This window comes from Podarcis bocagei (genome assembly GCF_964188305.1).
Source record: "Podarcis bocagei genome assembly, chromosome: 15".
NCBI lineage: Eukaryota > Metazoa > Chordata > Lepidosauria > Squamata > Lacertidae > Podarcis > Podarcis bocagei.
Window position 1 is genome coordinate 37,580,784 of NC_138141.1, and position 26,854 is coordinate 37,607,637.

Here is a 26,854-nt window from a genome sequence, read left to right on the forward strand (position 1 = left end):
TGGTTTGAGAGGTTTTAGGTAGGTAGTTTCTCTTTAAAACCCAAACAAAAATCAAACTCCCCACCCCATCCCTGCTCTCAGGTAAGTGTGCATCAGATTGCAACCTTAGCAACATGAAAAAAACTATAATGTTGCTGCAATTAGGGTTGACAGGTCAGTGTCTAGTTAGGTGGCTCCTAGGGACCACCCTCTTATTGCTCCTTGCTCTTTATTTATTTATAAAGGTATTTATATACCTCCCTCTCGGAAAACATCACGGCAGTATCCAGAAGAATTTCAGAAGGAATACAGAATAATCATTAAAATGCCCAAAAACATTTTTTTTAAAAAAAATACTTGCTTAGGCCTGTCTTCAGAGGGAAAGTCTTCAAGAGACACCTGAATGTCAAATGCAATGATGCCTGCCAAATCTCTGCAGAGAAAAAGTATCCCACTGCATAATATGGGCAACACTAAATGCCTGACTTCTAGCTGAAGCCAATGAGGCCTGTTTAAATGGGAGAGGACTAAAAGTATTCGTCTGGATGCTCTCAGTGACCCAGGTGCTACAACAGTCCTTAAGGCAAACTGGGCCCCGGTTGTTTGGGGCTTTGCATAGCAACGCACTGGCTATTCTCCTGCACTGACAGAACTGTACAGAACAACCTTACATTTGCAGAGCAAAATATCCCTTTGAATTATATGTCCAGCACATGGAACCTTACAAAAGGACAGTATGAACGGACTCTTCGTACCCTTACCACGGCCAAAAGACTGATACAGGTGAATTGGAAAAATAAAAATGCGGCTCCCTTCTGTGATTGGAGACTTATACAAACTCGCAACATATGAACAACGTGACTATAAACGCAGATTCACCCTGGACAAATTCAGTGAATCCATTCTTACAAATACTGTAATAGGTTAAGATCTGGTGAAGTACCATAACAACTTTGTAAAGTATACAGCTTTGGGGGGGGGTTCCCCTCTCCCCCCTCTACTTTCCCTTCTAAACGGGGTGCTGTTTCTTTCATTTACGCCTCGCCATGTTTAGCGCACCTAGAATGATGTACGTTTTGAAGTTCCAATGAAGAAATCGGGGGGGGGGATACAAATTGGGAAGAAAAGAGACACAACTTATTTTTAAAAAACCATTTAAATTGCCGCTTGGTCATTATACTCCTTCCCATCTTCTTCTCCCCTCCTTTTCCTCTGTCCTCCCCCTCCCCCCTTGCCCTCCCCCTTCCCTCTTACTCCGCTGTCCCTTTAAGGCGTTTCTGCCCCGCCTCTTCCGCCCCTCCTATTTTTTGTCCCAGCCGGGGCACCGTCGCCGTCGCCGGGCGGAGTTTGACTCGGGCAGAGGGTGGGAGAGCGAGCGGCCGCCGGAGGTGAAGCGCGCACCACGTGGGGCTGCGAGTGGATCTCTCCGTCCTTCGCAGCAGCAGCAGCAGCAGCAGCAGCAGCGCCAGGAGCAGCGGCAGCGGCGGCGCCTTCGCCAGAGGCAGCGAGGAAGGGAAGGCGGGCGGAGGCGGCGGCGGAGAGACCGGCCATGGTCATCAAGGCGGACGAGGTGGCTCCTGCAGGGGCGGCGGCGGCGGACGAGGACCAGCAGCAGCAGCGGGGCAGCCAGGGCCCGGCCGGCAAGGAGCCGGAGCTCAGCGCAGGTGAGCCGTCTTGCGCGGTCGGATCCCGGGTGGATCCTTCCTCCGGGTTCCCTGCAGCGTTTCACCTTCGCCGCCACCGTTACCAAGGAATGACACATGGACAAAGTGTTTCAAACTCTGCTCGCTCCGGCTTGTTTCCTACTCGCGAGTAAGACCCCAGCCGGAGCGGGTGGGTCTGACTCCCTTTCGTTCCCGCGGGGTTGCTCTCGAGTAGACCTAGCGCTGGGTGCAACCTTTTTCTCTTTGGGGGCGGGAGTTCTGCTCTTCTTTCTTTTTATGGGTGCAGTGTGCATATAGGTGCGCGCGGTTAGTTTCTTTTTCTCCGCTTTTCTGACAAGTGTGCTCAAACCTGTTCTCCTCCCCCCGCCTTAAAAAAAAATAGAGAAAGCTGCAGTCCCTTTAAGCATGTTCTACTATTTGGGGGTTGTTGGGGTTAGGGTAGGGAGAAAGCGCCCGCCCCAGTGTAGCTGTCTCGCTTGGGCTGTTTCTTGGGGTAATGACCCCTGTCTCTAACTCCATTTCCCCTCTCCCAGCCCTTTGGAGATGGCGACCCGGAAAAATTTCCTGTTCCTTGGCCTCTTGCGGTTCCATATATGTGACCTTTCCGACGGTGGTTTGCAAGGTGGCTTGTGACGTGTGAAAAGGTTGCAGTTCTGTATACGCTTCCCCCCCCCCCCGCCCCGGTATTAATCCTTGCTGCTGCTCTATGTGGTGTTAGGGGTAAGGGTCCAGGCCAGTGACGCTTGCTTGTCAGTAAAAGTCTCTAAGGTGGGTTTCTAAAGTAGGCGGCCTTAACTTCCGCTTGCTTTCACCACATTCTGGGCTAAATCTCCCAGCCCACCCTGCTTCGGAGGTGTTTGTTCCTGAATAATCTCCAATCGCTTTAGTCCCTTTCGATACATTCCCAGCAATGCATGGAAAGCGGCTTACAAGGCCAAACCATTAAAACAGAAATTAAAATGAGATATTTATATTGGGGGGGGGAGATGGGGCTTTCTCCTTGAACATGACCCATATTTTCACAACTCGGCCTCTGCAGTGGGTTATTGAGGTCCCTACTTCGCCTCCTGTGTCTATCCTTGCTTGCGAGTAAGCCCGGTGGAACTCACTGGGACTTTGACAACATAAGCATAGGCCGTGAGCTGTGACCCAGATTCTCCCACCCACCCCTTGGTGGTAGCGAACTTTGTGAAAGTGTCGGCCTTGTGTTGACAGCCAGTCGGCACCTTCTTTGCATCCGGGGACCCTCCCAAGTGTTGAACTTCGGACTCCTAAGGGGAATTATTTGCAACCTCACGTGGTCAATCATTTCCCCAGCCCACGCATGGACGCCTAGATCTACTTGTCCATATTGTGGAGCAGTGGCTGCGGTGTATTGCAGAAGAGTAATCCTTGGGCTGGTTTTCCCACTCTTGGGACGGATCCATACTGGGGGGGGGGAGAGAGAAATAACTGTTAATCCCCCCCTCTCTCCATCTGCTTACATCATAACACATCTTTTTAGGCTTGAGGGTCATGACCTTTGGCCCTCTTCTCCCATGACTCCCAGGATTTGTGAATGACCCCTGCGTAACCTTATTTGCAAATGACATCCCACTGGCAAGAAGGGAGGGTGGATAGCCTTGCCTTTTTCCTTGATAATACCCAGTTGCAAGGATTTATTTGTTTTTCTGTATTGAAGAGCATTCCATCCTTTGAGAGCGCCCCCCTTTCCCCTGAAATGGTACCGCTCACACACAGATTCCCACCCCCACCCTGAGTTGGTGTGAACTAGGCCTGTCCTGTAGTAACTGTCTCATCTGATCTGATTCACACGCTTTGCTTGGGAGTCCCCTGACGCCTACCCCAGCAAGTGTGTTTTGTCTGTAAGGGTTAGCGTACTGATCTCGTGCTTGGGAGGCCAAAGGTTCAAATGCTCCTCGCAGCCATGAAAGCTCAGTGGGTGGGTGACCTTGGCGCCAGTTGCTGCCTCCAATGTCCACCTTATAGGGTTGTTGTGCAGGTAAAATGAAGGGGGGTGAACCATGTAACTATGCTGAGCTTATTGGTAGGTGTGGGGCATAAATGTTAGTACGGTGGTACCTCGGGTTACATACGCTTCAGGTTACAGACTCCGCTAACCCAGAAATAGTACTTCAGGTTAAGAACTTTGCTTCAGGATGAGAACAGAAATCGTGCTCCGGCGGCACAGCAGGAGGCCCCATTAGCTCTAGCGGTGCTTCAGGTTAAGAACAGTTTCAGGTTAAGAACGGACCTCCGGAACGAATTAAGTACTTAACCCGAGGTACCACTGTAATGAGTAATGTGATGATGTAGTATATATGTCAAAATAAATAAATAAAGCCTGTAACCCAGGATCCGAATGTGTAGCAAAGTCCAGATGTCCTCCGTAGTTTTGTGTCCCTGGGATGGTGCATTATAGAAGAATTCGGCAATCAGTAGCTACTAGCGGTGTTAGAAACTCAGATATATAAGCTAATCACCAAACAGCACCTTAAACCTAGGTTACGGTCACCACAACGACCTTTTTTTTACATTGAGATTTTTTATTGTTATTCATTTCATTTCCATATCGCTTTATATTTTAAAGAAAACAAAAATCTCAAAGTGGTTTGCAGCAGATTAAAACATCGAATAAAACCATCCCGAAGTCAAGCTTCAAGGAAAATATTTCAGATCCTTCTCTTACTTACATTTTCCTTTCCTCATTCACCTGCTTAATTTATATAGCTGCCTCAAAGAAGAAGTGCTCTAGGAAGCCAGTGTGGTTGTGGTGGTTAGAGCATGGGTAGGCAAACTAAGGCCTGGGGGCCGAATCCAGCCGAATCGCCTTCTACATCCGGGCTACGGACGGTCCAGGAATCAGTGTTTTTACATGAGTAGAATGTGTCCTTTTATTTAAAATGCATCTCTGGATTATTTGTGGGGCATAGGAATTCGTTCATTTCCCCCAAAAAAATATAGTCCAGTCCCCCACAAGGTCTGAGGGACAGTGGACTGGCCCCCTGCTGAAAGTTTGCTGACCCCGGGGTTAGAGTGTCAGACTAGGACCTTGGGAGATCAAATCCTCCCTCCGTCCTGAAGCTCACTGGGTAACCTTGGAGTCAGTCACGGTCCCTTAGCCTACCTCACAGGGCCGTTGTAGGGAACTGACCAAGGAGGGAGGTGAACCATGTACTCCTTGGAGAAAAAGGTGGTATATAAGTGCAATAAATAAGTTCTTCTGCTTGCCTGCTTGAGAAAATCGCTAACCTGGCATCCAGAGATCTCCACGCTGTTGCCATTGGACCCGTGCCAGTCGCAAAACAGGCCTGGCTAATTTCTACTAGGCATGATGGCTATGGCTATACTCTACCTCTGCCGCCAGAGGCAATAAATGCTTCTGATAACCAATTGCTGGAAGACCACAGGAGAGGAGTTCTTCTGTGCTTGGATCCTGCTTCCGGGCTTCCCATTGGGGCTTCTGGCTGGCCACTGTAAGAGCAGGTTGTTGTAATTGCTCAGCTACTGGCAGGATCCAGTAAGGCTGTTCAGGAACCAGTGACCGCCCAGAAGCTGCTGGCCTCCCATCAGCCCCATCTGATGTGGTCAGCGGTCATGGACAATGGGGAGTTATAGTCTTCCCAACCCACCCAAAGTCCTTGAGGGTGTCGTCTTGTCCAGAGGCAGTGGAACAAACCTAGAAAGAGCATTTGCTGGGTCAGGCCAAAGGTCTGCTGTTAGCCGCATAGAGGCAAGTGTCCCCTCTGGTTGCAGGTCCTCATCATCTGATATTCCCGAGATACACTGCTCTTGGCAATGGAGGTTCTCACCTTGGTTGTCCAGTGGCACATACTGTACTGCCTCCTACACATGGAATCACAGACGCTTTCTTAGTGGAGAATGAGCTCCCCATCTTTCCTTGCTTTGGGGGGTGGGTGGTTTAGAGCTGTAGAATTTGAGTGAGGCGCCCTCAAGTTCCTCCTCTTTGAGAAGAGGGCCAGAACTACACATCAGCTGAGGGACACAGTGGAAGGGCGTCTCATTTGTGGAATGCGAACCCAGAATAAGTGAACCGAAAGTTGACAGACCTGGTCTCTTCATTTCTTGGGGTAATGTGAATAACTGGAAAGGAGTAACCTAATTGTAGAGTTGGTAGGGACCACGGGGATGATCTAGTCCAGGTTTCCCCAAACTTGGGTCTCTGTTTTTGGACTACAGTTCCCATCATTCCTGACCACTGGCCCTGCCAGCTAGGGTTGATGGGAGTTGTAGTCCAAAAAACCAGCTGGAGACCCAAGTTTGGGAAACCTTGATCTGGTCCAACCCCCAGTGATGCAGGGATCTTTTACACGACGTGGGGCTCGAACCTGTGACCATGAAATGAAGAGTTGCATGTTCTACCAATTGAGCTGTCCCACGGCAACAGTTGTTGTCAGTGCTATTTTTCTAGGGGGGGAATGGTTCTGGAACTCACCATGCATGCCTCCCTTGTTCTCTTATGATGACAATGACACCCACCTGAGAGGTGCCGGAATTGAGTTCCACCTGGGGGGAGGGAGCCATAATTTCTGTCCTCTCTTTTGGGGGGCTCCCTTGATCTCCTGCTGCTCAGAATTGAACCAGGATGACAGAGGGGGAATCCTGGCCCTCCAGATGTTGTTGGACTCCCATCCATGCTGGCAGTCCAGTCTGGAGGACCACAGGTTCCTACACTTGCGAAGTTTGGTGTTGCTCAGAATTTCCCACACTTGAGTTAATGGCTGGGGAAACCCAGTCAGATGGGTATTGGGTGCCCTCTTGGGGAAACGGGTAGGTACCTATGCTATAATCACCAAGAGCCCATGGGCTAATATTGGGGGTTCTTTATTTATGAAATGGTTTATATCCACTATTTCAGCTGTCCCAGAAGGGCCCTCAAGATAGCGCAAATCATCGAAATAATACAGTGCAAAAAAGTGACGTTAAAATGGCGGCAACACCCAAATCTCTTTAGGACCCAAGGATGTAAGTTGCTGAAGGACAGGTCATTGGGTTAGAGAGGGTCTGTTTTGCATACAGAGGGTCCCAAATAGGGCTGGGAGAGACTTCCTGTCTGAAATCCCAAAAAATTCCTGCCAGTCAGTGTTCAGAACATAGAGCTGGATAGACTGATGTTCTGACTTGGTAGGAGATGTTTCCTTATGTGCCAGTAAAGGCCAGGTGGGAGGGCAAGTCTAATCTCTGAAGGTTCCATTGAGAGGGCTTTGTGATAACTTATTTTGTGAAGAGTCGGACTGTGGATCTAAGAGTTCTTCCTGGTGCTGGTTTGTTGTGGAATCAGATCTATCTATCCATCCAAATAACATCTTCTTATCCGTATGGCAGCCATTTATTTTGTCCCATTTTATCCTCTTTTATCCTTTCTGGGGGAAATCTGATAATTTTGAAAAACTGATGTAGACCTGTAGCCGACGCCCTGCTTGCGATATCTTGGAGACCCATTTACAACCACTGTTAGAAACTTGGATGTAAAAGCCGATCTTACACCTGGATTACGGTTGCCGCGAAGGAATGTCTAGGTGCCTTTTTATTATTTTTCGTTTCACTTCTATACCACTATATATTTTAAAGAAAGAAAATCTCGAAGCAGTTTATAACACACTAAAACATCAAATAGAAACAACCCAGAATCAAAACAAATTCAAGCATCAAGGAAAATATTTCGGATCTTTCTCTATGTGACGTTTTCCTTTCCCCATATTTATTTACCTACTTAATAGAGCTGCCCCATAGCAGAAGGACTTGGAGTGGATGTTGTCTGAAACTCTGGAGAGTTGCTGCTGGTCAATATAGCCAATGTGGAGCTAGATAGACCATTGGCCTGACATGGTGATGGAGAAAGATGGCAGCCGTGGCCACTGCCACCCCCCAAACGGACTGGTTGTAAGTAGCAAGGCAACCAGGTGGGGGCTGGCTGAGGGTAGGCTTAGCTTGGCCACCTGAAGGATGCTTCCTATCGTGAAATCCTGGAGAGGCAGCAGTTGCCTGCCAGTGTAGACAATACTGAACTAGATGGACTCGGTTTAACGCCGTTTACTATGTTGCTAAGTCTCTGGGTTTGTGTGCGTTTACTTTGGGATAATAAAGGCCCTGACAGACAAAATTGCATCCCTGTGCTCTGTTCAACAGGAGCAGCAGTCATTGCCTCTTTCGGGGCTCCTTAAAGGTAAAGGAAAAGGACCCCTGACAGTTAAGCCCAGTCGTGAACGACTCTGGGGTTGCAGTGCTCATCTCACTTTACTGGCCGAGGGAGCCAGTGTACAGCTTCCGGGTCATGTGGCCAGCATGACTAAGCCGCTTCTGGCAAACCAGAGCAGCGCACGGAAACACCGTTTACCTTCCCGCCAGAGCGGTACCTATTTATCTACTTGCACTTTGACGTGCTTTCGAACTGCTAGGTTGGCAGGAGCAGGGACCGAGCAACGGGAGCTCACCCCGTCGCGGGGATTCGAACCGCCAACCTTCTGATCAGCAAGCTCTAGGCTCAGTGGTTTAGTCCATAGCGCCACCCACGTCCCTGCTCCTTACACTTTCTAAATGTGCTTTTGGTGGCATTAGATATCCACCCAGCTTAGCAGCTTGCATTCTGCTTGTAGGAAGGCTCACAGCTCTGTTGGTAGAGCATGGGGCTCTCAATCTCAGGGTCGTGGGTTCGAGCCCAACATTGGGCAAAAAGATTTCTGCACTGCAGGGGGGGTGGACCAGATGACGCTTGTGTTCCCTTCCAACTCAACAATTCCATATTCTAAGGTGTGTATCTGTACCTCTGTCAATTCTCTGTTGCCCGTATGACATTCTCCGCCTAATCATTTCACCATCCCTCAATTGGAGGTTTCTCAAACCCTTCTCCTTTTGGATTGAGAGCTGGGGAAAGTGTGGGAAGGCATATGGAGAAGAACCTTCACAATTCACAGTTAAATGACAGTATGAATGAGCCCTGTAGCTTACCCTTATTCAGTAATCTTTTGAGCACAGGGCTTTGCCAGTGAGTGTGTTGACTTTCTCTTTTGTGATCCTGGGCTGGTGCTTCTCTCCCATTTTTTTAAAAAAGGAAGGGGAGGGTGTTAAGAAGGTTTTACCTGGTATTGCTGCCAGAACTTAAATTCTCTTTGTTTCTTTCTTTCTTTCTTTCTTTCTTTCTTTCCCTCCCTCCCTCCCTCCTCTAACGGAGTTGGAGCCAGAGGCTTGTACTGTACAGGGTTTAATCTGTGCCAGACTCTAATGCTGCGGCTAAATTTCAGCACATGTGTCCTAACAAACTCTGAGAATGTGCAGAGTGCAGTGATGTGAGCTTTCCAGAAACTTTTGAAGGAAGGGTGGTTTTCACTGGACAATTTTTAGTTTGCCTCGGGGGGAAATTCGGATGCTCTAAGCATGATGTAACCTAGCATGTTTAGTTTACTTGCATTTAGTAAATAAAGCTTAAAATGCAATTAATGTTTGGTGTTTTACTATGTTTTTATATGTGCTGTAAGCTGCCCAGAGCGGCTGGGGAAACCCAGCCAGATGGGCGGGCTATAAATAATAAAATTATTATCCTAGGTTGGCCTAATACTTATTTGCAGTTGGCACCTATTCGTTGTTTATGAATGAACTTCTAAAACAGAACATTTTCTGCCACACACTGCTGATGCTAAGTCACAATGGGCTTGGGGAAAGTTGCAATGGGTATGAATCTGTGTGTTCTCTGTGTATATATTTTATTTTGCCAGGGAGAATAAGACTCCTGCAATCCGACTTTCAGAATCCATATTGGTGTTCTAATGTTTACCGTATTTTTCGCCCCATAAGACGCACCGGCCCATAAGACGCACCTAGATTTTAGGGGGGGAAATAAAGGAAAAAAATTTTATTTCCCCCCCAGGTGCGCTGCGCTACACCAGGAGCTTGGGGCGTGCGGAGCTCAGCGCGCCCCAAGCTTCTGCGTGCCGGCAAGGTCTCCGCTAGCGTGGGAGAGCCGGGCGCCTCTCCCAGGGCTAGCGGACCCCTGCGCTAATCCAGAAGCTTGGGGCAAGCTGAGGTCAGCGCGCCCCAAGCTTCTGCGTGCCGGCAAGCAGTCCGCTGCCGCCCCAAGTCTCCCGCACCTGGCAGGAGGTCCCGCTGGGTGCGCGAGGCTTGGGGCGGCAGCGGACTGCTTGCGCGCACCTAGAAGCTTGGGGCGTGCTGAGCTCAGCGCGCGCCAAGCTTCTGCATCCCGGCAAGCAGTCCGCTGCCGCCCCAAGCCTCCCGCACCCGGCAGGAGGTCCCGCTGGGTGCGCAAGGCTTGGGGCGGCAGCGGACTGCTTGCGCGCCCCTAGAAGCTTGGGGCGTGCTGAGCTCAGCGCGCGCCAAGCTTCTGCATCCCGGCAAGCAGTCCGCTGCCGCCCCAAGCCTCCCGCACCCGGCAGGAGGTCCCGCTGGGTGCGCAAGGCTTGGGGCGGCAGCGGACTGCTTGCGCGCCCCTAGAAGCTTGGGGCGTGCTGAGCTCAGCGCGCGCCAAGCTTCTGCATCCCGGCAAGCAGTCCGCTGCCGCCCCAAGCCTCCCGCACCCGGCAGGAGGTCCCGCCGGGTGCGCAAGGCTTGGGGCGGCAGCGGACTGCTTGCGCGCCCCTAGAAGCTTGGGGCGTGCTGAGCTCAGCGCGCGCCAAGCTTCTGCATCCCGGCAAGCAGTCCGCTGCCGCCCCAAGCCTCCCGCACCCGGCAGGAGGTCCCGCCGGGTGCGCAAGGCTTGGGGCGGCAGCGGACTGCTTGCGCGCCCCTAGAAGCTTGGGGCGTGCTGAGCTCAGCGCGCGCCAAGCTTCTGCATCCCGGCAAGCAGTCCGCTGCCGCCCCAAGCCTCCCGCACCCGGCAGGAGGTCCCGCCGGGTGCGCAAGGCTTGGGGCGGCAGCGGACTGCTTGCGCGCCCCTAGAAGCTTGGGGCGTGCTGAGCTCAGCGCGCGCCAAGCTTCTGCATCCCGGCAAGCAGTCCGCTGCCGCCCCAAGCCTCCCGCACCCGGCAGGAGGTCCCGCTGGGTGCGCAAGGCTTGGGGCGGCAGCGGACTGCTTGCGCGCCCCTAGAAGCTTGGGGCGTGCTGAGCTCAGCGCGCCCCAAGCTTCTAGGTGCGGGCAAGCAGTCCGCTGCCGCCCCAAGCCTCGCGCACCCGGTGGGACCTCCTGCCGGGTGCGCGAGGCTTGCAGACACTCGCCGGAAGCAGGGGGAGCCCTCCAGAGGGCTCCCCGTGCTTCGGGCGACAGGCTGCCGCCCCAAGCCTCGCGCACCCGATGGGACCTCCTGCCGGGCGCGCGAGGCTTGCAGGCATTCGCCCCATAAGACGCACCCCGATTTCCCCTTCATTTTTGGAGGGGGAAAAGTGCGTCTTATGGGGCGAAAAATACGGTATTTTCCACATGGTTGCAATTGGACTTGCGCCAGTTGCAAAACGTGCCTGGCTAATTTCTAACACTGGGCGCATACGGGTTATGGTGGCCTTACCACCCTCTCACAAAACATCACAGCCATGTGCAGCAGCATCCTAAATAAAGCTTTGAAAGCGGTTCAGCCTCATATGAAAACTTGCTGGACGGAAAAATCCCAAGAAGTAGTACAGAGTTGAGTTTGGGCTGTTTGGTTCCTGTTCTAACGTAACAAGACATAGTGTTTTCTCACCTGCACAGTCATTCTCTGCATGTAGGCTATAAAATAGGTTTGATTTTGGCAGTTTTTCCTGACTCCTGCCCCGCCCTGATTTAACCGCACACTTGAATCAGCTCGTCGGTAGACCAGGAACCTTTGGGTTTTTTTTTAAAATGCTGCTGTAAAACTTTGCACGGGTTTAATGCAGCTCAACGGACCTGCCATGGGTAGCAAAGAACTGCTTCTGTGAATCTGCCCCCACTTGCAAGTGACCATCTGTGCTACAGTTATCTTGCTAGCTACGTATTATAACACTGGGTTGCTTTGCTTTGTTTTGGCTTCACGTGGACCTGCTGAAAATCAGCCGATGGACTACGACAGGTGAAGCCGCTTCAAGAGCAAAAGTGGGGGGTGTAAAATGTATTGTGCTTTCGGTCTGGTAACACAGATGGGGTAGATTGCAGTGCTTCCCATTCTACAGATGGGGAAAACTGAGGCTGGAAAGCAAAAGCTGCACACTTCGCTCCTCCCAGAGAGGGCACTCTTTGGTGCAGATTTGAAATAGTCTGGGGGGGGGGTTATTCTGCTTTATTAGTTGTTCTTTATGCTTCCCCAAGGCTACCACACTGGGCTATTTGGAATAGTCTCTACACAGACCCACACAACTTTCTCCTAGCTATAGTGGAAGGGATGACCATCTCTGAGTCTTTTAAATGCACTCACAAATTCTCCTAGACTGCCACTGATTTTAAAAAATATTTTTGGCAGCCCGCTGAGAGGCCCGTACCCTGCATTCCCTGCAGTCAGCATAGAAACACTGATTAGGACCAATTCCCCACCCCTTTTGTCCAAGCAGGATCGAACAAGAGGGACTAAGCGATCCATCTCTCCTCTGCCAGGTCTGCACCTGAATGCAATTCCTTATCACCTGTATATTTGGCAAACTGAATGCCGATCTAGCTCATTATGACCCAAAAGCAAAGCAGTGTAATTTGGGCAGGGTTTGCCAGCATGGTGTCGGTGAGTGTAATGTTCCCACTCTTCCGCCCCCCCTTCCCACTTTTTCTGGTGCGTCTGAACTGCCCCCCTTGGTCATGTGGGGACCAGAGTGCCTACCTCCCCCACTTGAAAAAGAGCATAGAGTTGAAGGAGGAAGTGTGGCACTCTGGCCCACTTCCTATTTCAGCTCTATGTGCTTTCCAAGGCTCAGATGAAATTTGGCCAGAGCCCAGATTCACCAGATCTCTTTGTGTGCATGCATTTAATATCTTAACTTTCTTCCAACCGAGAGGCTAATGGGAGTCAAAATTGGCAACGCAGCCCATGTTAAAAATTCTGATATTAAAAGCCCAGTGTCTCTAAAGTCTTGTTTTTCAAATGGACTGACTGTGATTGCTTCTCAGTTAAACATTTGCCTAGTTCAGATGGCAGCCTTGAACTGGGTTAAGAACATTGAGAACCTAAAGAAGAAAAGTCCCTTGATTCAAGGACAGTCTGCATATCCCGTACTTTTCCGTGTATAAGACTAGGTTTTTTTACTTAAAAATAATGTTTAGAACGGGGCTCGTCTTGTACACAGGCAGTACATTGTGGGGCCGGGTGATTGCTTGCAGCTCCCAAAATAGGGGGCGTCTTATACACAGGGGCATGTTATACACGGAAAAATACAGTATATTGGCCTGTTCTGAGGTCTTTTTCCTAATGGTGACTGCTCCTGCTCAGCATTTCGGTTCCAGAAATTCATTCTGCTTGTTTGGATAAAGTATAACTGATAGAATTCTACAGGACGGGGTATTAGTGTGTGAAAACGGTCTGCATCCAATGATCCCCAGATGGCGGAAATGTCAGTTGTTCCCAAGTAGTCAAAAGCCAGGTGCAAAATGCGCCTGGCTAATTTCAAACACTGGCAACCCCCAGGGGCTATGAGAAGCTGGATGGAATTTGAATGGTTAGCCATTTGACTCTGTTGCTTTTCCCACTCCCACGGCTGACATGTTTTGTACTGGATTGGGGCCTTAACACACTCCCACTTAAATCTCAGTGATATCTGCCTGAACCTGGCTGAAAATTGATACAGACCTAGCCTCTGCCTGCTTTACTCAGGAAGCAAGCCCTGCTGAGTTTGAGCCGCCTGGCTTCCAAGTAAATGCATATCGTTGCAGCCTTGGAGAGACCAACCTTTCGTTTGAAACCCTGACCTTTCAGTCATTATACTACTTCCCTGCACTCTGCTTCCCCAAACCTAACCTTCCTTGCCTTATCTCCCTGCGTCTAGAGCAGCCTTTCTCAACCTTGGGTCTCCAGATGTTTTTGGCCTACAACTCCCATCATCCCTGACCACTGGTCCTGTGAGCTAGGGATCATGGGAGGTGTAGGCCAAAAACATCTGGGGACCCAAGGTTGAGAACCACTGGCTAGAGCATGGGTAGGCAAATTAAGGCCCAAGGGCCGGATCCGGCCCAATCGCCTTCTCAATCCAGCCTGTGGACAGTCCGGGAATCGGCCTGTTTTTACATGAGTAGAATGTGTCCTTTTATTTAAAATGCATCTCTGGGTTATTTGTGGGGCCTGCCTGGTGTTTTTACAAGAGTAGAATGTGTGCTTTTATTTAAAATGCATCTCTGGGTTATTTGTGGGGCATAGGAATTCGTTCATTCATTTCACCCCAAAAAAATATAGTCCAGCCCCGCACAAGGTCTGAGGGACAGTGGACCGGCCCCCTGCTGAAAAAGTTTGCTGACCCCTGTTCTAGAGCATATAATTGTCAGCCTGTTTGACAACCTTCCCCCAGACCAGACTGTTATTGCTGCCTTCCTTGGACTGTAGTTTATTGGTGTAGTTTATTGCTCTGATTAGTTCAACCTCCTGTCCTCTGTGCCGCTTCAAAGCTATTCGACCAGGTCATAATAAGGATCGTTGGGGGACCTTTTTCCACTTGGGGTGGGAAGGTTCTTCGGCATCCAAATTTATTTTTTGAAGAAATATCAGGAACAAATTTAATGCCCCATTCAGGGTTCCCCATATTTAGCCCTTTTGAGCAAGTGTGATGATCAAACAGCTGGCCGCAGTGAGAACTTATTTGGCCCAGGAATGGAAGGCATGCTTCAGCTTTGTGTTGCGTTATGAAATATGTGGACTCTGGCTGCCACAGAGAAAAATAAGCCACAAGTTGCACATTTCTAAGGGAAAGGGAGACCCAGAACATTCCTGCACCGCTTGGTGGGATTTATTATTATTATTATTATTTTATTTTTTACATGTCAAATTCAGATGCGCAAAACTCTGGTTCAGTTGGTAGAGCGTGAGACTCGTAGTCTCAGGATCATGGATTCAAGCCCCAAGTTGGGGCAAAATATTTCTGCATTGCAAGGGGGTTGGACTAGATGACCCTTGTGGTCCTTTCCAGCTCCACCATTGGATGATTCTTACCCCACCAAATCACAAAATCCGGCTTTCCAGGATGTGTTTCGCTTCTTTTATTTTTCCACATTACCTGCTCTCTATCTGTTTGGTAAATACAAGCTCCGTACTGCTCCTGTGGTTTGTGATTTTGATGGTGTTTTCTTTTTTATTTGTATTTTTTAAATTTTATGTTAATGAAAAGCTCTGTTGACACTAATCACGAATTCATCTGAAGTCTTTAGAAAACCTCACAGGGGAGAATGCAGGATGATCTCCAGGTTGTGTAAACCATACTTACATAGGAGATGTGGCTGCTTCCTAGGCTTGTGCTGTTGAGTGTGGCATCACCGGCACTTCGGAACTCCCTGCCTATTGATGCCAGGCAGGTGCCTTCACTATATTCTTTTTGGTGCCTGCTAAAGACATAATAGTTTGAAAGCACGTCAAAGTGCAAGTAGATAAATAGGTACCACTCCGGCGGGAAGGTAAACAGCGTTTCCATGCGCTGCTCTGGTTGTAAGAGTTTTAATGTGTTTCAGTATATTTTATTGTGGCTTTAACTTTCTGTATGTTTTAAATTGCGCTTGTAAAATTCTTTTAAGGATAATTTTATTATTTTACCTTTCGAGGTTTTTTCTTTTCTTTTCCCTACAATAAAGCGGTATATAAATTTCGTGAAATAATAAAATAATAGCAGCAGCATACAAGCGAGGAACGTGCATTCCTCCAGATCAGCCGTTCTCAACCTGTGGGTCCCCAGATGTTGTTGGACTACAACTCCCATCATCCCTGAGCTCTGGCCTTGCTAGCTAGGGGTGATGAGAGTTGTAGTTCAACAACATCTGGGGACCCACAGGTTGAGAAAGGCTGCTCCTGATGATGCTGGACTACAGTTCCCATCATTCTCTGCCACTGGGCATGTTGGCAGGGGCTGATGGGAGTTGCAGTCCAGCGACAGCCAGAGGGGGCCACAGGTGTTCCCCTTAGCCTTGTAAATGAAGCACATCTCAGGGGTTGAGCACATCTCAGGGGTTGAGTGTGCAGAAGCTCTGGGTTGGATCCCTGGAAGTAATTTCCAGTGTTTTCTTAATGTGGTGTTTGTGTAGGGGAGGCAGCGGCAGATGGTACTGGCATGGTATAGAGGGTTAGGCTAGAAATTCCCACTCTGCCACTCTCGGGGGCCGGTAGCGATCTCTCTGCCTAACCTATCCCACAGGGTCGTTGTGGGGATTAAACTGAGATGGGGAAAGATACGTGGGAGCCACCTCAACCTCCCTGGAGGAAAAGTAGGATATAAATGTCAGAATGAATGGGTGAATTTTTGGGGGCAGTGGGGGGGGGGGAGAACTGGCAAGATTGCATAATGGAACCTCACCTGGTGGAAAAGAGACCTGTGAGGATAACCTGAAGAGGCCAGAGCTGATGTCACCAGCTCTGGCACCCTCCAAACTACAACTCCCATAAGCCCTGAGGTACCCCTGGGAGTTCTAGCACACATGTATATGGAGGGCGCTCGCTTGGAGTGTATCTCACTAGGTGGAGCATCCTCTTCTCGGGAGCAGAAGGTCGTGGGTTCAATTCCTGACAGCATCACTCTCATCGGGGCCTAGAGTCTCCCTGCCCCTGGAAACCTGGAGAGCTGCTGCCAGCCAGAGTGGACAGTGCTGAGCTTAGTGGCCTCACTCTGGTCCCCGGCAGCTTCCTCTGCTGTTTGCAGAGTTATAATCTGAGGAGGGGGCTGGGAAATCGGGGTGGGGGGAGGGAGGAAAGGAAAGCAGGAGGATTGTAGATAAATTTTTGGAAGGGGTGACTTTGAGATTTCATATGTGCCAGGTTTTGGTTTTTTTCAGTGGGGAGGGGGCCTAACATGGAGAGTCTGCATCCCAAATTCGTCCTGCCAGGGTTACTTCTGTGCCCTCTGCAGCTGGTTCCTCTGTCTCCTTCTGTCCCCCCCCCCAGCTTCCGCCACCTCCTTCAAGGTGACCTTCAAAGGGGTACAGGCTTCGCCCAGCCAATCAGAGCAGAGTGGGAGGGCCTTTCTCCCCTCTACCCCTCCTCTCTTTGTTTAAGATCACAGGATCCTTTAAAGTATCCTCTCTTCTCTCCCCCCCCCCCATATCTTTTCATTGAGGGGGTGGGAACGCAACACCCCCACACCCCCTGATTCCCTCAGCCTCCCCTCTTCAAGAGGGAGTCCAAAATTAACTATATCCTTTTTAACGTGGTGTGCGCACGCACGTGGTTTTATAGAAGTCTCATCTGAGGCTTAGGAAGCGGAAGAGTCCCGGGGAATCCAGTTGTCCTTCAGCGTTGGTTGGAAAGGGGATTCCCGTCCCCCCCTCCCAGTCTGAAATGGCCTCTCCCCCTCCTCCCCCCCTCCATGCATGCAATTGGCAGGTCTGTAGCTGCTCCCACATTCCTGCAATATTTTTAAAGAGACAAGCACCCTTTTCCTTCCCTTGCATAGCAGGCTTAAGGTAGCAGCAGGAGCCTTTTGCAAACAGGGCTTTTGCAGGGAAGGACCATAGGGTAGGTGGTCCGACTTGCATGCAAAATGTCCCGTGTTCAATCCTCCAGGGGTCTCTAGGCTTGGACTGACCTCTGAAAGTCTTCCAGACAGTGTAAACGGTCTTGTGCTAGACGGAGCAATGGCTTGTCTTTGGATAGGGCAGCTTCCTAACATTCCTTTGGTTGTTTGCTCATAGAATCGTAGAGTTGGAAGGGACCACAAGGGTCATCTAGTCCAGCCCCCTGCAATACCGGAATCTTTTGCCCAACGTCGGGCTCGAACCCACAACCCTGAGATTAAGAGTCTCCTTCTGTACTGGCTGAGCTATTCAGGTCGTCGTCTCAAGGAGGGCAGTAGTGATTGTTGCGTGAAGAATAATCTGTATATATGGTGCCTTCGGTGTGCATGGTGGTTTATGCAGAGTATAAGAAGGCAGGTCTCTGCCCACAAGGAGCTTACAGTTACAATTATTAATAAGTGGTGGGCTTGGAGTGCTGTTTAAGTTAAAATGTGTAATTCACTCCAGATCTCCTGGGATGAACCAGAAGGGTCTGTATGGAGAAGAATAGCTCTGACTTACAAAGCATTTTTGATGCATCTTTTTAAGATGATAGATATGCGCTATCTTATTTCTGCAGCCAGTGGCATCTGAAGGGAGGCAGTCCCTTTGTGTATATATAAGCCAAATGGCACCTTAGGCCCAGGTTAGTCGCCATAGCAGAATGTCGATTTGCCAGGGGGTTGGGCTCAATGCCCCTTGGGATCCCTTTCAATACCACGATTCTATGTTTCCGTGATCTTGAGTACATTGCTTGACTGTAGCTTGCGGTTACAATTCACTTGTCCCAATATGCAACAAGGAGAAACTCGCACAGTGGAAGTTGAAATGGTTATTAACTGGACTAAGGCGGAGGCTTCTAAACTGGCTCGATGGAGATGTCAGTCGCAAGCCTGACACCCAGAAATCTCCACATAGTCACAATTGGACATGCACCAGGGGCAAAACATGCCTGGCGCCCAACGAATTTCTAATACTGTTTCCGAACTACGACTCCCTTCATCTGTGGCCATTGGCTTTGCTTGCTGGAGCTGATGGTAGCCCAGAACATTGGCAGCTTCAAAGTTTCCCCCACATCGGAGTTGCTGCTTCTCTGTTGCTTGAGACTGTAAGCTCCTCAAGGCAGGCTGCTAGACCCCAGCAAACCATCCTGCACACGTCTGGCATTACTCTGATGTTGTTGAACTACAACTCCCATCACCCCTAGCTAGCAAGGCCAGAGCTCAGGGATGATGGGAGTTGTAGTCCAACAACATCTGGAGAACCACTGTGTTAGAGAGACTGTGTGCATAGAATATAAAGTCATCTCCCACTCACGGTTGCTTCCTTCTTCCCACCCTCTGAAAACCGGTATGCTTAACACACTTAATTTCTCTGTGTCGGGTTGTCGGAGGCTCTCCCCGTAGGGTGGAACAAGGTGCGAATTCCTCCTAAGGCTGAAAAAATGGCTTCTGTGGGCTTCCATCCATTCCGGGGTTTGGCGACGGCAGTGCCAGGGTTCAGATATCGCTCTCTCTCTCTCTAGCATCTATTTCTGCCTCGACTTGTTTAAAAACCGGTTCTTGTGTGCCAGGGCTGCCTGCAAGGGGAGTTTGCCAAAATTTGCCAGAGCGTTTCTGTGTCTACATTGGCGGGAGCTATTGCTAGAGCGTGCCTCCTCCTCTCAAAGGTGTTTGGGAAGTACATAACCTCTATGTCAACATTCTCCTGTCTGCATTTGCCTGCTTGACAAATCTGGTTTGGCTAGTGGGTGTTTTGGTTGGCAGACTGCTATGGCAGTGGGGAGTGCGCCTTCCCTTACCAAGAGTGTTAGTAGACCCTGCTGGATCCCTCCAATCCTTATCCGTCATTCTCACCAGTGCGCCACGATGCTTCTTATTTCTCAAAATGCTGCAAGGTTCCATAGGAATGCGCAAATGAAAAATTCGGCAGCTTTTGTTTCCAGTTCCTTTCCCCCTTAAAAAACATTGTGAAGGTGGAAATGTAAAGATTCAGACGGTGATTTTTATCATATGTGGTGAACTTGTGATAAAATAAAAACATTTTGGGAGATGATCTACAATGAACTAAAGATGTTTAGATATACCTTTTCCCAAAAACCAGAAGCATTTTTGCTAGGTTTGATGGGAAATGAGATTGCAAAGGTGGATCAAAGAGTATTTATGTATGCCACAGTCGCAGCGAGGACTTTGCTGGCCCAAAAATAGAAGTTACAAGAAATACCTACTATTGTGGAGTCACAGGTGAAGATGATGGATTTTGCAGAGTTGGCCAAACTGACTTGCAGGATCCGAGACCAGGGCGATCAGAAATTCCAAAGAGACTAGAGTAAATTTATTACATATTTGAATGATAATTGTAAAAATTTGAAGACACTAGCAGGACTGAAACAAATCCTACAATGTGGATATATAGTAAAGATTTAAATTGCGCGACTGGTTGTGATATGGAATACCTGTTGAAGGGAAGGAAGGAAGTTGTAAGCTCGGCAGAGCAAAAGGTTGTTTTGTGTTTGTTACTGTAATGTTGGAAATGTTGTTTAAAGGAAAATAATGAAAAGTTATGGGGGGAGGACATTGCGAAGGAAGTTGTGCGATACTTGTGTCGTAAAACATCTTTAGCTTTCCCACCAAAGCATATAGCCTCTAACTTATTACAGTACCCGAAGCCCATTAAGTGCTCTTGAATCCTTTCCTAACAATAACAACAAATGCCAGTGCATATTGGGGATCCTTTTTCTTACGAAGCGTGTAATAAGGCTCTCTGTGTACTTTTGACTCATCTAGTAAGTGAATCCTCAGGTGGGAAACTTTCCATCCTGGAATTTCCTAGAAAACTCTCCTCACTGGTGCCTTGTGTGTTGTGTTGGCTACCCAGAACGGTGGATGGAAGTTGCAGCTGCAACATCTGGAAGGGCAAAAGGTCTCCGCACCTCTTTTGCGGGACCAAACCCGGTAAGCCTGGTGCTTAAACATATAAGCAAAACATGTACAAACTGGTGTAGTGCTGGATACGCAGGTGTAGCGCACCTGGTTGTTCATGTGCCACTGAGCTTGCCAACAATGTGCTCTCCGTGTTTTTGGAACTACATCTGAATCTTCCATCAGAAGCAACCTTAGAATCTCAGGTATATAATACACCGGTAATCACCAAATTGCATTTTAAACCTAAGGTGCGGTTGCCACAATGGAATGTCTTTTTTACAGTGGGATGATGATGGTGGTGGTGATTCCATTTCTTTTTTATATTTAAAAAATAAATCTCAAATTGGTTTGCGCCACATTGAAACATCAGTTAAAATAATCCGGAATAAAACAAAAATCAAGCTTCAAGGAAAATATTTCAGAGCCTTCTCTAAGTTGGCTTTCCCCAGGCGCCAACCTGGCATTTCCAGAGATCTCCCGCGTGGTTGCAATTGGACCCACGCCAGTTGCCAAACACGCCTGGGTTACTTCTAACACTGGTGCCCTGAAATCTACACAGCAAATTTAATATTTCTCTTGGGGTATAGCCATTGCTCCTTCCACCACCACCCAAAAAACTAAGGCCTGGGGGCCGGATCCAGCCCAATCACCTTCTAAATCCAGCCCGCGGACGGTCCGGGAATCAGCGTGTTTTTACATGAGTAGAATATGTCCTTTTATTTAAAATGCATCTCTGGGTTATTTGTGGGGCATAGGAAATCATTCGTTTTTATTTTTATTTTCAAAATATAGTCCGGGCCCCCACAGGTTCTGAGGGACAGTGGACCAGCCCCCTGCTGAAAAAGTTTGCTGACTCCTGCTACAGACAGTTCTTTGTAAAACCACACTTTCCAGAGAAGGGGAGTCAGGGATTTGGGTCAGGACTGGCTGATGTGGCCCTATAAGCCCCTCTCTTCGCGTTCTTGGATACCCGTGTAAAGAGGCCCTCTCGTGACTCAGAAGTGGGTGGAGCTAATTTTGCATCATGGGCTGTAGGCGTGGCTTGTTGTGCAGAGCGCGGGGGGCACTATACTTTCTGAATTGGTCTTCTTCCAGGAGGTAGGGTGGTTTTGCTGCAGGACTGGGGGTGCGTTTGCTGCGCTGGCTCACATTTGGACCTATGACTGGTTCAACCCTCCTGTTTTAATATTTTGGCGTTGAATGGCTGGCTTAATTCTTCAGCGGCCTGGTATATCTCCGTGGGAACCACCCTTACCCGTACATGTATGCGCGGAGATCCTTTTAAGTCACCGGAATCTGCAACTACATGTTTTTTGAAAATTGCGTAACGCAAAATTGCACTGATTACCTTGCAAGGAAGGAGGCTGCCTTTGACCAGCCCAGAAGAGAGTGAGAGATCCAGTTACAGGAGGCGACTTCTCTGTTTTCTCTTCTCCATCCCCCACCCTGACCAGTCTCACGAGCCATCTGGGGTGACCAGTAACACTGGTTTTTCTGCTTCTTGAGTGCTGTGGAATGAGCCGGGCTCTCAAATCAGCCCGCTCAGCAAAAACCATTAGGTCTTAAATCAAAGGTGTGTGTGTGTGTGTGTGTGTGTGTGTGTGTGTGTATTCAGTAAGTGCTTTGGAAAAGATGGACCACTGAGACCAGTCTGCACCTGGCCAAAGTTTGTGGCCCCCTGACCCTCAGTGGTACTTTGCCGAGAAGTTTAGCAACCATACCTTGTAGGGCCCAGCAACAATACTACCCATGTGAAATCAATATTAAATTCCATGTCAGTGCTCAGGGTATAATAGGAAACTGGTCAGTATAGTTAATAAAAAGGTAAAGGACCCCTGGACGGTCAAGTCCAGTCAAAGGTGACTATGGGGTTGCGGCGCTCATCTTGCTTTCAGGCAGAGGGAGCCGGTGTTTGTCCACAGACAGCTTTCCAGGTCATGTGGCCAGCATGACTAAACCGCTTCTGGCGCAACAGAACACTGTGATGAAAGCCGGAGCGCATGGAAATGCCGTTTACCTTCCTGCCGCAGCGGTACCTTTTTATCTACTTGCACTGGCATGCTTTTGAACTGCTAGGTTGGCAGAAGCTGGGACACAGTAACAGGAGCTCACCCCACCGCGGGGATTCAAACCGCCGACCTTCTGATCGGCAAGCCCAAGAGGCTGAGTGGTTTAGACCACAGCGCCACCCACTTCCTAGTATAGTATAGTTTAGGTTAGTTAGCATCGTATAGTTTGCCCTACTTATACCTGGTTATTATAGTTCCATTACGAGATTGCCTTACCCTTCATGGGCCCGCTAGACTACTTTGATCAACAGAATTGGCACCACCACAGGTGAAGCATGATGCACCTTCCTCAATTGTAAGAACCGGACTGCTTAGCGTGGCAGTGCTTTCCCTTTGGAACTCCCTGCCTCTTGACATCGAGCAGGCACCTTCGCTGTTCTTTTCAGTGCCTGCTGAGAACATTCCTGCTTAGAAATGCCCACCCAGGTGCTTTAGAAAGCTGAGGTCCTTTTAATCTGTTGTAGTATTTCAATTTTAGTATGCTTTAAAGTAGGGTTGTAAATCTCTTAATTTAATTGTTTTATCTTTCTCTAAATCACTTTGAGGTGTGGGTTTTTTAGGGGGAGACCCATCAAGCAGTGTATAAACTTGATTAAACAAATATGTAGCTCAGCATTGTCCACAATGACACGGGTGGCGTTGTGGGTTAAACCACAGAGCCTAGGGCTTGTTGATTGGAAGGTAGGTGGTTCGAATCCCCATGACGGGGTGAGCTCCCGTTGCTCGGTCCCTGCTCCTGCCAACCTAGCAGTTCGAAAGCACGCCAGTGCAAGTAGATAAATAGGTACCGCTCCGGCGGGAAGGTAAACGGCGTTTCCATGCACTGCTCTGGTTCGCCAGAAGCGGCTTAGTCATGCTGGCCACATGACCCAGAAGCTGTACGCCGGCTCCCTCGGCCAATAAAGCGAGATGAGCGCCGCAACCCCAGAGTCAGCCACGACTGGACCTAATGGTCAGGGGTCCCTTTACCTTTACCTATTGTCCACAACAGGGTTTCAGGCAAGTGGCTGGGTTTGAACCTAGGATCACCCCCATGTCTTCTGCCCTGCTCTCCACCATACTTGCAGCAAGAGCAGCCAGCAACTCAACAATGTTTATTGTTCTTACGGGGCAAGTGTTTGCTAGACTTTCCTAGTGCTCATGAACTGAAGGCATGGTTCCTGGGTGTGTAAGAAGGCATCGTTTTCTGTATTTGCCACCTGCGGAGCTGTTTCTGTTCCCCTGCAGATCACCTTCTGCCAAAAACCATGTTGCTCGTCCTTCTGTCTGCTGCGGCGAGATTATGCAACTTAACGTAATTAATGGTGAAGATTGCATCATTCCACCCCACTGATTTTGGTTCAAAGGGGGTGTAATCGATTGTGTACCATTTGCTGACTGAACACAACAGCGGCAACATGGAATCCCACCTGCATTTGCTGGGTTGTTTTCTGTTCTGGACAAATAAGTATTGGCCATTTCCTCTCCCTTTTTCGTCGGCGTTCTCCGACGTCTCTAAAGGCCGCTGGCAGGGGTGCCAACATGGACCTTTCTTCCCTGCCGAGGCCCAAAGAATGCCTGTTAAGAAACCTTTCCTAGGAAGACTGCAAAGCCGCCGTTGTTCTACGGAGCATGAGAACCAAACTTCTTGCCAAGAAATGCCACCGTGGATGAGCCGAAGGCTTGTCAGACTAAACAGATTCCCAGTTAACTCTCTTTTTTTTTCTTTTTCTCTTTCTCTATACTCCCCTTTTAAAGTAGTTGTAAAGTATTCCCCGCTCAACTCTCCCAAGTTCTTAAGAGTTTCTGGTTCCTGCTAATCTCTTACTTGTCAGTCCTGGGAATGTGGGGTTGCCTCCAATGTTGATCGGCGACAGGGTACAGTGATACCTCGGGCTAAGAACTTAATTCGTTCTGGAGGTCCGTTCTTAACTTGAAACTGTTCTTAACCTGAGGTACCATTTTAATGGGGCCTCCCACTGCCGCACGATTTCTGTTCTCATCCCGAGGTACAGTGGTACCTCAGGTTACGTACGCTTCAGGTTACACACTCCGCTAACCCTGAAATAGTGCTTCAGGTTAAGAACTTTGCTTCAGGTTGAGAACAGAAATCGTGCTCCGGTGGTACGGCGGCAGCAGCAGGACGCCCCATTAGCTAAAGTGGTACTTCAGGTTAAGAACAGACCTCCGGAACGAATTAAGTACTTAACCTGAGGTACCACTGTACTGTTTAAGGGTTAGTGGAGTCTGTAACCTGAAGCATCTGTAACCTGAAGCGTCTGTAACCCGAAGTACCACTATTGCCTATTAAAGCTAATGAACATTGCAGATCCGGGCTGCCTATATGTTACCAGGCCAGATTCAATGCCCTTGTCTTAATTTACAAGGCCGTCAGCAAGACAGCAACCTAGGTCCCATGCATCTTAAGGATCTCCTGATCCCTTCTCTCCCCTTCCTGATCACTTTTGGGGGGTGTCCTGTGGTTCCCCCACAGCTCTGATGCAAGGCTTGTAATGCCTACAAGCCATGCATGCATTCAGTGTTGTGGGCCTAGACCTGTGGAACTCTCCGCCACCAGATTGTATTAGAAGACAGGCACCCTCCCTGCTGAACTTCAGACGCACAACAAATGCTTGTATTTCCACAGGCGTTTTAAGGTAGCGTCCGGGTTTAAGTTCAGTTTTATGATGAATGTTTTGTCCTCTGCATGGTGCATAGAAATGCTCGTGATTAAGCAGTAATTAACTACCTTAACATAAAATTTAAAACCAATACTTTTAGCTCCCGTTTCAATTGGGGGGGGGATGACTGTACTTGTTCTCGGTGCTGACTGATCCAGAATAGCTGTTACATCCCATTTTCATATTTGCAATTGCTAATGCCAACTAGGAATACGTGAAGTTGAACTATGCCGAGTCAGAAAACTGTGTGTTTTATATGTACCGAGTCAGACCATTGCTCCATCTGCACCAGTGTGGTGTTATGCATAGAGTGTTAGACTGAGACCAGGGTTCAAATCCCCCCTCAGCCATGAAGTTCACTCGGTGACCTTGGACTCAGTCACCTTCTCTTAGCCTAACCTACCTCACAGGGTTGCTGTGAGGATGAAATGGGGGGGGGACCACGAACACCACCTTGAGCTCCTTGGGAGATAAAAGGTAAAGGTAAAAGGACCCCTGACCATTAGGTCCAGTCGTGACCGACTCTGGGGTTGCAGCGCTCATCTCGCTTTATTGGCCGAGGGAGCCGGTGTACAGCTTCTGGGTCATGTGGCCAGCATGACTAAGCCACTTCTGGCAAACCAGAGCAGCGCACAGAAACTCCATTTACCTTCCCGCCAGAGTGGTACCTATTTATCTACTTGCACTGGTGTGCTTTTGAACTGCTAGGTTGGCAGGAGCAGGGACCGAACAACGGGAGCTCACCCTGTCGCGGGGATTCGAACCGCCGACCTTCTGATCGGCAAGTCCTAGGCTCTGTGGTTTAGACAACAGCGCCACCCGCGTCCTTGGGAGATAAAGGTGGTATATAAATGTAATAAATAAATAAATTCTAGCTTAGTATTGTCTGCAGTGACTGCCAACATCTTTCCAGGGTTTCCCAGCCCTCCCTGCAGATTTTACTCACTGATCTATAGTTCCTCCCCTCTTGGGTGGACTCTTGGGTTTTGATCCAGACACGCTCTTGCATTTTTGCTATGTCCAGGGAAGGCTTCAGGGTACCTTTCCCTGTGCAGAGAATTATTATTACTTGGAATATTACTTGGCGGTGGGGTGTGTGTGTGAGAGGAAGAGAGTATTCCATCACGTGAATCGTAGAATCACAGAATTGTTGAGTTGGAAGGGAACCCCAGGGTCATCGAGTCCAACCCCCCGCAGTGTGATTCCTTAATGTGTGCTGCCTGAAGCATTGAGGATTCCAGACTAGGGATGTTGGGGAATGCCAGCAAAAAACAGAAACTGGTCTAGAAACTGCTGGTGCTTGCTTCTTCCTCCCGTGTTCAGAAGAGAAATGAGTAGTGTGTGGAATATGTAATGTAATGGCAACGGAACTTGCATATTTTTGCCCCCTCAGACAGCAAGACAAACAATATCGGTTTGGGCGGAGGACGATACGCAGCGAAACGCAAACAGCGCTGCATGTGATGGATTCAGGGTGGCCTGGAAAGTGCTGCCTTCTTATTTCTCCAGTCCAGACTCAGATATTTTTTTTTGCTACCTCAATGAGAACTGGGCCCCAGACCTACTTTCTGCCCCATAATTGTTCTTCTGTTGCTCTCTATTTAGTATGGATATCTGTGTGGAAGTCTCAACGTGCCATAGTAACCGGCCTTGGCTCTGCTATTCAGCCCCAACCCCATTTGTTTGTATGCTTGACAAGGGCAAAACCCTTTAGCCGCAGTCCCAGGTTGCGTTGGTACAGAGCCCGGGCTCTGGGCTCTATTTATAACTTGGCTTCGGAGCCAACGCTGTCCTCCTGCTTTCAGTCTTCTTGCAGAGTTGAGCGTGGAAAAGAAGCACTCTCTGCTGGAACTTTGTTCTCCAGGAGAACACGGAAGAAAACCCATCGCGCCTTGATTGCAGTCTTCCCTGGCAACGCACGGTTGGCGTCTGGTTTTGCAGAAAACGAAGGTTGCTGGCGGGAACTCCCGGAGAA

At 49.1% G+C, this 26,854-nt stretch overlaps 1 protein-coding gene across 1 annotated transcript in view; it reads left to right on the forward strand.

Moving 5' to 3' along the window:
* Nucleotides 1-1,456: 1,456 nt before the first annotated feature.
* The window catches only part of CLUH (clustered mitochondria homolog), a 75,662-nt gene continuing 50,264 nt past the window's right edge, over nucleotides 1,457-26,854 (forward strand). The window contains exon 1 of the mRNA XM_081172845.1: nucleotides 1,457-1,643. Coding sequence (XP_081028971.1) covers nucleotides 1,529-1,643 — 115 coding nt within the window. The 5' untranslated portion in view covers nucleotides 1,457-1,528. The remainder of the gene's footprint in view (nucleotides 1,644-26,854) is intronic.